This window comes from Chanodichthys erythropterus, chromosome 12 (genome assembly GCF_024489055.1).
Source record: "Chanodichthys erythropterus isolate Z2021 chromosome 12, ASM2448905v1, whole genome shotgun sequence".
NCBI classification, from domain to species: Eukaryota; Metazoa; Chordata; class Actinopteri; order Cypriniformes; family Xenocyprididae; genus Chanodichthys; species Chanodichthys erythropterus.
In genome coordinates, this window is record NC_090232.1 from 2,551,893 (window position 1) to 2,568,299 (window position 16,407).

Genomic DNA, 16,407 nt, shown 5'->3' on the forward strand with positions numbered 1-16,407 from the left:
AGTCGGAATTTCAAGTCAAAGTCAGAATTGCGAGATATAAAGTCAGAATTGCGAGATATAAAGTCAGAACTGTGAGTTATAAAATCAGAATTGCAAGTTATAAAGTCAGAATTGCGAGATATAAAGTCAGAATTGCGAGATATAAAGTCAGAATTACGAGTTATAAAGTCGGAATTTCGAGTCAAAGTCAGAACTGTGAGTTATAAAGTCAGAATTACGAGTTATAAAGTCGGAATTTTGAGTCAAAGTCAGAACTGTGAGTTATAAAGTCAGAATTACGAGTTATAAAGTCGGAATTTCGAGTCAAAGTCAGAATTGCGAGATATAAAGTCAGAACTGTGAGTTATAAAGTCAGAATTGCAAGATATAAAATCAGAATTGCGAGATATAAAGTCAGAATTGCGATATATAAAGTCAGAATTGCGAGATATAAAGTCAGAATTGCGAGATATAAAGTCAGAATTACGAGTTATAAAGTCGGAATTTCGAGTCAAAGTCAGAATTACGAGATATAAAGTCAGAATTGCGTGGTATGGTCAGAATTACGAGATATAAAGTCAGAATTGCAAATAATTTATTTATAATTTTTTAATATAAACTTTATATCATGCAATTCTGAGGAAAAAAGTCTGAATTGTGAGATAAAAACTCACAATTACCTTTTTATTTTTTATTTCATGGTGGAAACAAGCTTCCATATAAATGTAGACTTTGGTGTTTAAGAAATAATTTTGGTTTTGTCTGCTTGTTTTAATCGACTTATTTCCACGAATAAAATCAAACAGCACTAGATTTGGTTGCGCTTTGAATGAGGGATTTTCACACAAGCCTGCTTCCTGTCAAACACATCTCACTTCCCCTTTTCTGCGTTCTGCTTCCTCCTCGTTACACATACGCAAGGTGCTCGTCTTTCTGTCATTTTCTCTCACACACACACACACATACACCTTTCTCCCATCTGCACCCATGAAGGGGAAGAGAAACTAAGAGGATCTCAGTATTTCGGAGCGGGAGGTCTGTGCTTTCAGATTGGGAAATGTTTTAAACAACAACGCATGAAAAGCAGAAGTGCCAAACTTAGAGCTGTCGTCAGTTGATTTCTCAGAAGATGACTTAAAATTAATATTTTTTTTCTCAGCATGGATGTGTTAAATTGATCAAAATTGCAAAAACATTTAGAATGGGTTGAAAATGGACAAACCCAGCAGTTGGGTTAAATGTTTGCCCAACATTGGTTGGAAATTAAAAATCAGACACAAGATTACTAGAGGCAACAATAATAATCCAAAGGTGAACATTTATTAATAAGCAATTTAATAAAGGTTTATTATTTAATTATTATTCATTAAACTTATTAATAAATGTTTATTAAATATATTTTGGTTAATTTTAAGTGAGTATTAATTTTTAATCAATAGTTAAATAAAACTACCCAGCAGATCTTGCAAACATTTAACCCAACCGCTGGATTAAAACAACCCTATCAAATGCAGCCTTGGTGAGTTGAAGAGACTTCTTTCATAAACATTCAAAAATCTTTCCCAATTTTCTGTGGAAATTTAAATCTGCTGCACTCCATAGCCGCTTTCAATGCAAAAACACATCCTGTGTGAATGCCTCTTATTCCTCACTGAAAGCGTAATTAAATTACCCAAAATATTTAATAAACGAATATGCTTCACAGAAGGCACCACACTTGAATGGCATAAAGCGCAGTAATGTTCCAGTATTCAGACTGTGAGAAATGTCACTGCTCTGCTTTAATTGAAGCAAACGTGTAATTTGAACATTCCTCAGTACAGTAAAAGGGCCAGATATTTACATCTGGCTTCTCTGTAGTATGAAACAAAAGAAACGATGAAAGAGCAAAGGAACATTTGTGGCCCTCACAAGGCTTTTGCTGATTGTTATTGGGGCTTAAACGTTGCCTTCCACTAAATGTGTGTGTGTGTGTGTGAGTGTGTGTGTGTGTGTGTGTGTGTGTGTGTGTGGCGGCACGCTCTGGCATGCTTGTCTAAGCTCCAATCAAAGGAGGCCTTGTTCGCTGTATTTGTTATGTCTGAACGTCCGATGATGTGTGATGTGTCCCCACTTCCCCCCGTCACCTGCCAGGAACAAGCAGAACCAATAACAACGTGCCGCACACACACACACACACACACACACACACGCTTTCTTCCACTATCCCTGAACTAGTACACACTAATGCAAAAGCACAGCACAAGAGTGTTTGCAGCAAATTCTGATTCATTTTTATAAAATGTTCCTATTCTAGCAAAGCAATTAATGTGATTTTAATATTTAGGATGGATGAAGTCCTATGAATAGAATAGAATAGAATAGAATAGAATAGAATAGAATAGAATAGAATAGAATAGAATAGAATAGAATAGAATAGAATAGGGTTTCCCAAACTGAGGGTTCTGAGACAAAAGAGAGTTCATGTAAATATTTCAGATCAAATGTTTTTGGTTGACAAAAAAGTTGTTGTTGTTGTTGTTGTTGTTTTATTTGATTTTTGCTTTATTTAACCAGGAACCTAAAAAAGTAACCAGGAAATAAAATAAAAAAGTTTGGGAATCCCTGCATTGGAGGAATGAAAACTAAAGAGCAGAAAACAATTCAACAGAACAGGGGAGTAGAATATAGAATATGGAATAGAATAGGACAGAACAGAATGGAACTGAATAAAATTAACACACAGGTCTACCCTCGAGAGAGATGCGCGTCAGGTACAGAGAGGTTCTGCGGTCTAACTCACCGGGAATCTGGCTGTGGGCGGGGCTGCTGAAGGGGGGCGTGTTGAGGGCGGGGCGGGGGTTGGGGGCGGGGCCATGGTGTGGACTGCACCGCATGGCACTTCGCCTCAACTGCTCAGAGAAAGCTAACGCGCCTGGCTTTACCGCTTCATCCGGCTTCTGTCGGTGGCCTGGACACACACACACACACACACACACACAGAACGGAGATGAGAGAGAACGATTTAGTTACTGACTGTCCATTAACAGAATCAAAGCCACTTAAACACACAAACACAAACTATTAGACATACACCATGATCTGAGCACCAGTGCTGGGTAGATTACTTACAAATTGCAGTCATTTGCTATGGAAGCTTGTTTCCGACACTGAATAAAAATTAAGTGTGACTTTTTTCTCACAATTCCGATTTTTTCTCAGTTTATATTTTGCAATTATGACGTTATATGCAAGACAAAAAGTCGCAATTATCTTTTCAATTGTTTTATTCTGTGGCAGAAACAAGCTTCCATAAATTGCATGATGAAAATTGTAGTTAGTAATGTAATCTATTGGATTACAAATATTAGGTAATGTATTGTGATTACTTTTTGATTACTTCTGACCTTATTTGACCAAAAAAAAAAAAAAAAGTAAAATCATATAGAAGTGCATTAAACATTAATTTGTGTGAATTAATGTGAAATAACTGCAGGGGGTTTTTGAGTTGATGAAAAGCTAATTAATGAAATCAAAAAAAAAAAAAAAAAGTGAGAGTTAAAACATATGTTTTTGTGTGTATCTGCATGTCATTGTGACAATTATTTGATATCGGAGAACCGTGAACATGCAAATGTGTTATTAAATTATTGAAATATTAAAGTAATATTAACTTAAAATAATTATAGACACCTGACTAGTGGCTGATGTGTAGAATTCCACAAAATTGAAAGGCTTTGCCAATGTTTATAAGCACTAGGATTTTTTGAAAGAAAAATTGGATGAACTTAATAAATTATGAAAAATTGTGTGAATGATATGTAATCATGTAATCCATAAAAAAGTAACTAAAAAGTAATTTTTGGAATCTGATTACATAATCAAGATTACTTGTAATCAGTTACTACCCAGCACTCATGTAATCCATTTTGGAGTCTGATTATGTAATCCAGATTACATGTAATCCATAAAAAGTAACTGTAATCTGACTTTTAAATTGTAAACAATTTTTGGAGTCTGATTATGTAGTCCAGATTACATGTAATTCAGAAAAAAGTAACTGTAATCCGACTTTTAAATTGTAAACTTAATTTTTGGAGTCTGATTATGTAATCCAGATTACATGTAATCCATAAAAAGTAACTGTAATCTGACTTTTAAATTGTAAACAATTTGAGTCTGATTATGTAATCCAGATTACATGTAATCCATAAAAAAGTAACTGCAATGCGACTTTTAAATTGTAAACTTAATTTTTGGAGTCTGATTATGTAATCCAGATTACATGTAATCCAGATTACATGTAATCCATAAAAAAATAACTGTAATCTGACTTTTAAATTGTAAACTTAATTTTTGGAGTCTGATTATGTAATCCAGATTACATGTAATCCATAAAAAGTAACTGTAATCTGACTTTTAAATTGTAAACTTAATTTTTGGAGTCTGATTATGTACTCCATATTACATGTAATCCATAAAAAGAAACTGTAATCTGACTTTTAAATTGTAAACAATTTTGGAGTCTGATTATGTACTCCATATTACATGTAATCCATAAAAAGTAACTGTAATCTGACTTTTAAATTGTAAACAATTTGAGTCTGATTATGTAATCCAGATTACATGTAATCCATAAAAAAGTAACTGCAATGCGACTTTTAAATTGTAAACTTAATTTTTGGAGTCTGATTATGTAATCCAGATTACATGTAATCCATAAAAAGTAACTGTAATCCGACTTTTAAATTGTAAACTTAATTTTTGGAGTCTGATTATGTAATCCAGATTACATGTAATCCATAAAAAAATAACTGTAATCTGACTTTTAAATTGTAAACTTAATTTTTGGAGTCTGATTATGTAATCCAGATTACATGTAATCCATAAAAAGTAACTGTAATCTGACTTTTAAATTGTAAACAATTTGAGTCTGATTATATAATCCAGATTACATGTAATCCATAAAAAAGTAACTGCAATGCGACTTTTAAATTGTAAACTTAATTTTTGGAGTCTGATTATGTAATCCAGGTTACATGTAATCCATAAAAAGTAACTGTAATCTGACTTTTAAATTGTAAACAATTTGAGTCTGATTATGTAATCCAGATAACATGTAATCCATAAAAAAGTAAAAAAGTAAAAAATTAAATTGTAAACTTAATTTTTGGAGTATGATTATGTAATCCAGATTACATGTAATCCATAAAAAGTAACTGTAATCTGACTTTTAAATTGTAAACAATTTGAGTCTGATTATGTAATCCAGATTACATGTAATCCATAAAAAAGTAACTGCAATGCGACTTTTAAATTGTAAACTTAATTTTTGGAGTCTGATTATGTAATCCAGATTACATGTAATCCATAAAAAGTAACTGTAATCCGACTTTTAAATTGTAAATTTAATTTTTGGAGTCTGATTATGTAATCCAGATTACATGTAATCCGGATTGCATGTAATCCATAAAAAAATAACTGTAATCCGATTTAAATTGTAAACTTAATTTTTGGAGTCTGATTATGTAATCCAGGTTACATGTAATCCATAAAAAAATAACTGCAATCTGACTTTTAAATTGTAAACTTAATTTTTGGAGTATGATTATGTAATCCAGATTACATGTAATCCATAAAAAGTAACTGTAATCTGACTTTTAAATTGTAAACTTAATTTTTGGAGTCTACATGTAATCAATTACTACCCAGCACTGCTGACCACACACACTTCTGTACATCTCACTTCCTACTCATGATGCTGAATGACGTGAGAGGAGATGAGACAAGAATGTCACTGCTCCAGTAGGGGGCGCTGTGGTGTCTGATGTGTGTGTGTGTCTGGCTTTGACCTCACACATAGAGACCGGGATTAATGATCACAGGCGATGAGAGAAAAAGGCAAACGGAAAGGAACAGAAAAGACGCGGCTCGCAGCTGTGTGAAACCATCAGCCGCACTCATCCGCACACTCGTCGGCGCACGCGAGGGGAGGAAGTCCTGCTGAAATCAGAGAGTGCGTCTGAGCGCTTTGAAGATGAGGCCAGCGCATCCCGCCAGACAGACCCAGAATATGCGGGGTGGCGCCGTCCGATGGATTCCCGACCGGAATAACGGACCAACGGGGAATAGACCCGCCACGGACACCAACACGAGTGCACAGCGTGATACGCGTTCATATAAAGACACGCTATTAAAACACACACACTTTACACTAGTGTGACCAACAGAAACTACATTAAAAACTAAATGATTCAGACACATACCAGTACAAATAATACAAATAAAGTAATCTGGCAGGAGATATGCTTTTTAATGCAATATCAAAGTCCTGGCGTTTTAATAATGTATCAGTTTAATAATAATATATTATTATTAAATTAATATAGTCAGTAAATTAATAATACAAACAATAATAAACTCAACACAAAGTAAATATTATTGTATTAATTAATCATTATAATTATTAAAGTACTATTAGTATAAGTATTATTAATAACAATATTGGAAAAACATAATAATAATAATACTTTAGTAATTATAATTATTTTTAATAATAATATTTATTATGTATTAAGATGTTATTATTATGTTTTTAATTATTTTTAATATTATTAGTAATTATGATAATTTTCAATAAAATATAATAAAAATGAAATTAATAATAATAAGAATAATAATAATGAAAACCATAATAATAACATCTTAACACATAATAAATATTATTAGTAAAAATAATTACAATTACTAAAAAATTATCTTTTTCATTATTATTAATTTTATTAATACTACTAATAATACTTTAGTAATTATAATAATTTATGAATACAGCAACAATAATAATAATAAACTTAATAGTGAATATTTTGTATTACTTATAATCAAATTAGTATTATTATTAATACTAATAATACTTTAGTAACTATAATGATTATTTAATACATTAATTATTATTAATTTAATAATAATAATGAAAAACGTAAAACATCTTGATTCATAATAAATATTAGTAAAAATAATTATAATTGCTAAAGAATTATTTTTTTCATTATTCATATTATTAACAATACTTTAGAAATTATAAGAATTAATTAATACAATAATAATAATAATAATTATTATTATTATTAATAGTAATAATAATAATAATAACTTATAATAAAATAAAGTTAAAAAATAGATTACTATGTACTACGTTTTTTGTTTTTTTGTTTTTTTGCATTTAAAATATTAATTTGAATTTAAAAAAAAAAAAAAAAGTGCCATGGGGTTTCTTTGAGGTTCCTTGGAATACAATCTAAATACCATAATATATACATATGGTAAACATTCAGTACTATAGTATTTACCAACATACTAACTAGTCTTAAATCTCACCAGACTGAAATCACAGCAAAGACAAAATAAAACACCATCCTGCAACCAACACACCATCACGAAAACAGCCAAACCACATCAAACTTGTCCACAGCTTTAGCTGATTTACACTGATGAAATGACACTGATAAGATAATAACAAAAACACTCGTTGGTAGAACATATATTACACCTCTGAATGCAAGTATGGCCCTAAAAAGTATTTTAACACTTAAAAATGTCTACTAAGTATGATGCAAGTGTGCAAATACTGCAAACATTCATGCCATGATAGTGATTGATAACATGTTGTGTAGTGCGCGGTCACTCACGGCGAGGTTCTCGGGGTCCGTCCACAGTGATCTTGATGGCTCTCTGATAAGTGGCCACCTGAGGAGGGTTCGTGAAGACGGTGATGGTGAGAGTGAAGCTCTTCCCTGACAAACACAAACAAACAGAAATTCAGCATTTATCAGTTGCTGCATGTCAAATGTGTTCATTTAAGGAGTGCGAGACTGTAAAACACAGGCGAGACGAGACTGAGCTTGGATGAAGACATTACAGCTGTCTGATGGACGGCTGTCGTCATGAATGCACATGCCACAATAAAAAACCCACAATCAGACACAGAAGGGAATTTAAAGTCACTTCTGTTGTGTCCTTAAACAGAGACAGAGTTCAGGCAGTACAGCCGAGACATGGGCCAAACACCACGTCATGTGACCGCGTCCCCAAATAAACAGAGGACACATGGAGGATCTCGAGGAGAGAGAGTGTCTGAAATAATTCAGTGAGATATTGAGAGGAGCCACGACATAAAAACAGGCAGATTTCACTCTTCATAAACGCTCTCACACAAGAACACGCTCACAAAATCAGTCAAGATTGCATTTCAGAAGTCAAAGGAAAGAAATATGATTTTGCATAAAGAAAATTGTCTTTTTAGGACCTTTTTTTGCAAGTGACATTATTTTTAAATTAAGCACATTTCACCATCTAATTCTCGTCACTTTAATGGCAAGAGTCTTTTACTGTAATGCAAAATAAATAAATGAAAAACCAAACATGCTAATTGTGCTGCTTTTAATCGGTATCATTATATTTCAGTAATGAGAATAATCATTGATCATAATAAAAATTACAGTAAAAAATCAGGAGTTATGGGTAAAAACATGCTTAACTGTCATGAAAACAATGCTGAAATGCAAAAACTTAAAATATAGTTTCTTATATTATATATATCTTATACTTTATATATATTTTTAATATCTAATCTCTTTCCACACAAAACCATCTAACCATCTTTTAAGGCTGCATTTATTTGATGAAAAATACAGTAAAAATTCGGGAATATTATTACAATGTAAAACAGCTGTTTTCTATGTGAATATATAGTAAAGTATAATTTATATCCAGTGATCAGATCTGAATTTTCAGCATCATTACTCCAGCCTTCAGTCACATGATCCTTCAGAAATCATTCTAATATGATGATTTGCTGCTCAAGAAACATTTCTGATTATAATCAATGCAATTTTGAGTGTTTTAAGAAGTCTTTTTGGAAAAGTGCCATTTAGCTCTCACTAATTCACACAATGGGCTGCTTTATTCAACAAACTCACTCAAATTATAATGAGATGCAAGATTTTTGCTTGCGGTTTCATAATGAGCTGCTTCTCATGTTTTGACTGACATTATTGGACGAGATGTGCATATGTGCCAAACTACACAAACCCGGTTTGACTACGAGCACTGAGAGGATTATGGGAGCTGTACCCACAATTCCTGATGCTTTCACCTGTCACTCATCGCTATGACGATGAGATGGACCCCAGGGAGGCGTCCGTTTGAATGCCAGCAGCAGGTTTGAGTTACACAGCACTAAACGGGCCTAAGATCGCCGGCCAAAGCAAGGTACGGTTACACACACACGCGCTAGAAAAATAGAGCTGGGAAAAACTCCAAGCTGTTCCCCAAAATATGACAAACTACGGGTTTGACCACACACATATGCACAGATGTGCAGACGCACACGCAAACACGGGCCGCGCCAAGGATCAGCGCTCGAGTCCGATGCCAGGTGCTATTCTGAGCGCAGTCGCTGTGACAACACCGATCCACTTCTGTCTGCGATGATCTCACACAGACACAAACAACACACAAACATCACAGCACATCCAGGGGAAACGCTGTAATACTGCGCTAATAATCCGCATTGACATTCAGTTTACAAAAAGTACCATGGTATTCTTCAAAATGCATTGGAGTACCATGTTATGTGTCAAATTGCAGTATTACTACTGTGTTTTTTTTGGAAAATACCATGTTTTTGGACATGGAATTGAAGTACCATGTAAATAATACCACAGTAAAGCCTTAAAAACTTACTAAAATTGATGTACCATGGCATTTCTATGGAAATCTTTGAAGTATTAATATGGTAACTGTGTGTTAAAATGCAGTATTAAAGTGTTTTTTGGACCCATTACCATGATTATACCATGTATTTGGAGAAGCAGCATGGTATTCTTTGAAAAACCATGTAAATACCATAGTAAACACTTTAAAAACTACAATGATAGTATCAGATGGCAATACCATGGTATTTTGAAATATACTAAATGGCACTAAAATGTACGTACCATGGTATCTCTATGGAAATCGAAGGTACTTTCAAGTACTACCGTGACACATGAATATAGTAATCATGTGTTAGAATCAGTGTTGGGCACGTTACTTTAAAAAAGTAATTAGTTATAGTTACTAGTTCTCACAAATAGTAACTGAGTTAGTAACTGAGTTACATCATTATAAAAGTAACTAATTTCCAGGGAAAGTACCTATTGCATTACTTTAAAAAAAAAAAAGTATAAAAATAAATTATTATTTAAGTAGGCCTATGTTAGGTTTTTGATTTATGAAAAGTGAACAGCATGAGTAAGACGACGCATCATAAGATGCGCAATATATCAGGAGACATGGAGTGGGTCAGACATGATTTTGATCACTTTATTAAGTTTTGTTTTGTAGAAAGCATTTCTTTACAGTGAATTTGGTTTTGTAAAAATTGTATCTTAATTTTAATCAATGTTTCATCAACCAATTGTCTGGATTTAATAAATAAGAAGCAAATATAGCAGAAAATATAATCATGACATGGAGGCGCCGGCGCGATCACTTGAGCGTGTCTTACAGGCTAAATGAACCAAAACTCAGCGTATAGACTGCTTGCCTCACAGACATGAGAAATATATCTACGGAAAGCTTGAAATGTCTACTTTTAAATGAAATAATTCAAAATGAAAAGAAATAGGCTACTCTCTGATTATGTAATCCGAATGAGATGTGCATTTTCTCTCTAAGCGTGTCCACATGCGGAGATGATGAGAGTCACTAATGTCAACTTCATCTTTGCAGCCTCTTTTAAAAGCATCTTTTATGCGCTTGAGTGCTATATAACCTATATTACATAAACCATTATTATGGTTTATTCTCTCCAGTATTTAAGAAATCAAATTAATATAAATGTGATTAGTCAACTAATGGCTTAAATGAACAACTAATAGTCGACTACAAAAACTTATTTCACATATTTTTGATCCAACATGTCACAAAGGGTGTTCTGGTTTGAGCTTGCACTCTGCTTGCATGCTCTGACACAAACACACACACCGATAGTCGTACATTATTATCAGTTTAAAATTATATTTGTGTTTGACTATCCTGTACTATTTCTTTACAACAAAATGCCTTGCAGGTTTATCATCTCTACTCAGATAGCATGTGTCCCACCCCAACACACACCAGAGAAACAACTTTGCAGGTCCTATGGCTGAGAGAGAGAGAGAGCCTCGGATGAGTCTCGCTTCAGTGAGCTCAGTTATAGTAACGCAGCACTTTTTTGTCAGTAACGGTAATGCTGTTGTAACAGGAAAAAGTCATTTGTTTAATTACTCGTTACTGAATAAAGTAACGCTGTTAGTAATGCCGTTTATTTATAACGCCGTTATTCCCATCACTGGTTAAAATACAGTATAAATAATTCTTTTGGACCTGGTACCATGATTATACCATGTTTTTTGAGATGCAGCATTCTTTGAAGAATCATGTAAATACCATAGTAAACCCTTTAAAAACTATTTTGATAGTACAATGATAGTACCACGGTATTTTGAAATATACAGAATGGTACTAAAATTAACGTACCATGGTATTTCTATGGAACTCCAAGAATACCATGAAACCTGTCCAAAAAACATGGAAGTATCATATTGTGGTACTTTTTTGCAAGTGAATGAGTATGGTAAATCATCAGCATCATGTTATTACCTTGATTTTTTTTTTAAACATGGCACTACAGTAAAACTATAATGATAGAAATAAAAAAAAATCATATTAAAGAAAGAGATAAAAAGAATAAAATAAACACCAAAAATACATCTGCTCAAACCAAGCCTCTTCAAACAAAATCACATCGGGCCTTGAACAGAGCCCTGTGGGACCTCCTCATTTCCCAGAAGCTCGTCATTCTGTTGACTAACTTATACAAAATAGTGTATAAGTTAATGCACCATAGTATCCGATATCACACTTTTATGGGCCATTTTTGAATATTTACCATGATAATACCATGAGTTATTACCATTATTATTATTATATTGGGTAAAGTACCTTATTGAGGCATGTAAATACCCATGTATATGAATATGGTAATAATTCCATAGTACATCTGACACTGCCACAGTACGATTTGTATATGAATTCTCAAGAAATATAAATGCAAAACAACTCTGTTTCTGTCTAACACACTCATTACAAAACCTTCTGCACACACACACACACACACACACACACACTGTGGTTCAGTGGTTTAGCGTCTGGACGGGAGTCGTTCTGTCTGAGAGACTCGCTGTCCAAACAGGGAGGAAGTGCAGTGTTTCTCAGTGGGACGGTCCCCATACAAAGCGTGTGTGTGTGTGTGTGTGTGAGGTGAGGGAATTTGTTTATAATTTGTTTATCTGTGTCTGTGTTACTGTACGGTGTATGTGTGTGTGTGTGTGTGTGTGTGCACAGACAAGTTCAACAAGAAACTTAATAAATGTGTGTATGAAATGCACCTGAAGTGACTCAACAGCCCACAAGGCTGCGAAAACAAAAAACTGATGGACATAAAAAGCCACACAGATACAATCTTTGCTGTCTTATCTACACGTCTGAATAATACAGAGTAGCAAGAGTGTGTAGATACGCATAGTTTACATTTCTCCCTTACTTAACACACTCTTGCTGTTTTTCTCGACCCGCACTGTTTTCCGGCACTAAACCTAATCACTTCCATCGCAGCGGAGTGCAGCTGCTCTCGGCGCTCACAAACACACAAAACATAAGCGTCGCTTGGATAAACAACCGTCTGCGAGGATGTGCATGTCTGAAATGCAAGACTTTCATGCAGTAATATCCAACAAATATGTTTTGTTTAACAACCTCGACTAAACATTTACGCTTTTCTCTGTACACAAACTCAGTTTGCATTCTGCTCTCAAAGCACACCTGTTGCAAACATCGACTTTGTTGCCTCTATTATTCCACGTTCAAATGATGACGCAGACAAAAGAGAGCAGGACAAAGGATTGTGTATGCATTCATACATTTACCGCAGGTCCAGGCATGTATGTTAAAGGCAGCAGTGTTAGTGTGGAGGGCTGTATCAACGAAATCACATCGGGCCTTGAATAGAGCCCTGTGGGACCCCTCTTCATTTCCCAGAAGCTAGTCATTCTGTTGGCTAACTGCTCTGTCATCACGATTCACATATCACGAACACCTTCAGAAGTCGTTCCTTGTTTCCCCATGAGGCTGCTGCAATGTCAAATATCTAAAATACAGCCCACAAAAATGGCATTACTGCACTTGTGCTACCACAGTGAAGAGGTTCAACAGTTAAAGGCATGGGCGACTAGCTAGTGTATATAGAGGCTTGTGTTTTTAAATAGATAAGACCTGCAGTATTTGACTGAACCAGCCGCCTGTCACAGGAAGTGGACTGGTAATGGCCTGCGTTGATGTGCGAGCACTATATCAACACAAATAGGACCATATACGCAATTAACCAAGCATGCGTACACTTCTGTGTACCGCAGACACTGACATTAAAATAGCTCTGTCACGGCTCAGCAGTGAGTTTAAATCAACTGTGCTTCCTTTTCTCAAACATATTGAAGAGTAAATTATATGCATCCTCCTTTCTAACCTCGTCCGCTGCGGCCGACGAAGCGCAGGTCGTTGAAACGTGCCACTTGGTTCTTGATGGCGGCCGTGGCGTTGCGGAGTTCGGCAGAATAGTTCTCATCGTTGCCGGCCATCACGGTGACCAGCGTCCCGTCGGGGATATCGCCGAGGGCAACCACCTGTCGACCAATGAATGAGCAAGATGTGTTAGATACATTTGTATTTTAAAAACAATCCAAAAATACAATGTACGACAATTATCACACTATGAAAAGTAGAATGGATAATGAAGCTACAGCGACAACTATAATGGTATTAATAAAATAGTAATAATAAAAATAGATGTTTTCTATTTAAATATGCTTTAAAATGTAATTAATTAATGCATATTATTATTATCAATGCTGAAAACTGTTTTTGCAGAAACTCTTTAATTTATAACGTTTTTACTGTCACTTTTGATCAATTTAATGCATTAAGTATTCATTTGTTTAAAAAAAAAAAAAGTATATACCTAGTGTACAACTGAACATTATTGACATGTATACATACATTTTTCTGCAATTTCATTGTTATTATACTTAACAATAGATCTTGTTAATATAAACATATTTAATGATGTTATTATTAAGCAAAAACATCGGGCAGATACTGCAACCCAAACAACATTCAAATCCTCTTTAGAGTCCTGCGTCACATTCACATGTGCAATATCTCCATATCTAAACTAAATGAGCAGGTTATTTGCATATTAACTGTAAATGTCAGCGCATTCTTCAGCTCTTTGTTTCAGAGTGCACACATGCCTCGCAGGACTACGCTCCGCTTTTGGCAAGACTGGGTGGTTCGCATTTTTGCCGTTGTTTGCCAAATGCGGAAGATGATGATGAAAGATGTTGCAGTCACCCGTGACGACAAGAGATTAACAACAATTACTGACGTTTCCCTCCAAATCATTAGCTTAATTAAGGATGTGCATGAAAAAAAGGAGATTGTACGATTTTAAAAATCTCCATATATATCAGCACAAGTCGAGTAGACCTAATATGTAATTACTGTGAGTTTACTTTAGTATGTTTAGTCTTTAGAGCAAACATCAAAAAAGATTCATATCTTCATATCTTAAATTTATCATGTCAAAAATGTGATTTAATGACTACATTACAACAATACGTTTACAACAATAATAGTATTAGAACAAGCATAAATGCAGTAGCTCCTTAAGGAAACACATGCATTCGTCTTCATATCGTTCAACCATAAGATGTCATGCGCAGGCACCAGTGTTCAAGTACCTTGAAAGCGATGGGCAGGGTTTTATTGCAGCGCCAGTGTGTTGGCAGGACGGAGCAGAGGAAGTTGGGGCTGTCGGTGCGCACCAGCTCTCCTGGGTGGTCGGAAAGCACCTCCACCATGCTCCGGTCAGCCATGCGCAGTTTGCCCACCAGGGCGGCGCCACTGCTCTCCTGAGCCCCCAGCGGCAACCCCTCGTTCATCTTCCCCGAGCTCAGCGTGGTCGAGGGAGGCGTGAAGCGTCGCCCAGGCGCAGGTTCTGAAACACAAATGAGCATTAGATCTTTTACATTAGTGTGGAGGACCGTATCAACGAAATCACATCGGGCCTTGAATAGAGCCCTGTGGGACCCCTCTTCATTTCCCAGAAGCTAGTCATTCTGTTGGCTAACTGCTCTGTCATCACGATTCACATATCACGAACACCTTCAGAAGTCGTTCCTTGTTTCCCCATGAGGCTGTTGCAATGTCAAATATCTAAAATACAGCCCACAAAAATGGCATTACTGCACTTGTGCTACCACAGTGAAGAGGTTCAACAGTTAAAGGCATGGGCGACTAGCTAGTGTATATAGAGGCTTGTGTTTTTAAATAGATAAGACCTGCAGACTGAACCTTGATGAAACTCAGAGAGCAATTCTTCAATAATAAAATTGTAAAATGTTTACAAAAAGTAAATATGAGATGTTTCTTTTTTGCATTGCTCAGCACTTGTGCAGAATAATTATTTTTAGGATAATTTGGCATTGGCATCTTAAATAAAAGACTTTACTTCGAGTTGGGCCAAAACACTACTTAACCATAGTAAAATCACTATAATGCATGGCAACAATAAGAAAATATCAGTATATCACTGATGCAAAAATGAAATTGGAGCCATTTCAAAAATGTATTTTTATAAGGTGAGATTGAATGAGCAACATTCGATGACATTGGTCTACATATGCACACGTGTGACTTGTTGCATTGGTCGGCAATGTATTACTAAGCAGAATAATTATTTTTAATCATATTTACAATTTATGTTAACATCGGTTTCTTAAATAAGATTCTTGCAGCTGTGGATTACAGTGACTTTGAGCCGTGATTTTATCATTTGCACTTCTGTTACTCTACTGAAGAGTTTCTCATTTTACGCACATATGCTAATGGCTATAGAAATGCACAGTTTTGTTTTTTTACGTTTTAAAAAATACTTTTTCTGGTGCCGTGACCCCGGTTGACTTCCGTGCAGTTAAAAGCTTTAAAACCGTCAGACAGCGCCGCGGCCTGCGGTCATTCGGGCCGACCACAATCAATGCCACATGAGTGCGGCTGAACACGTGACCCGCTGCGCTCTCTCTCCAACATAAACACAAACCTGGAGTTTGTTGAATGGTGAGTGGGAGAAATAGAGAGAGATGCATTTGCAGACAGAATGCACAAAACACAGCAGAAATGCGGGATGCCATAAGGCCAGACATATGAGACCTAAAGTATGAGAATCCCAAAAGACGCATTCTTACGGCACAGTATGTGGAATGAAAACTTATATCCTTCTTTTTTTCTTAAAAAATATAATCTTTATATTCA

At 35.1% G+C, this 16,407-nt stretch overlaps 1 protein-coding gene across 5 annotated transcripts in view; it reads right to left on the bottom strand.

Moving 5' to 3' along the window:
* Positions 1-16,407, bottom strand: part of runx1 (RUNX family transcription factor 1) — a 66,560-nt gene that overhangs the window by 9,115 nt on the left and 41,038 nt on the right. For 3 of the 5 annotated variants that reach the window (XM_067402932.1, XM_067402934.1, XM_067402936.1), the window contains 4 exons: positions 14,838-15,094; positions 13,565-13,721; positions 7,647-7,751; positions 2,762-2,929 (listed from right to left, as the gene is read on the bottom strand). In XM_067402932.1, the coding sequence (XP_067259033.1) occupies positions 2,762-2,929; positions 7,647-7,751; positions 13,565-13,721; positions 14,838-15,094 (687 nt within the window). The remainder of the gene's footprint in view (positions 1-2,761; positions 2,930-7,646; positions 7,752-13,564; positions 13,722-14,837; positions 15,095-16,407) is intronic. The other 2 variants (XM_067402935.1, XM_067402937.1) reach the window with 1 other exon arrangement.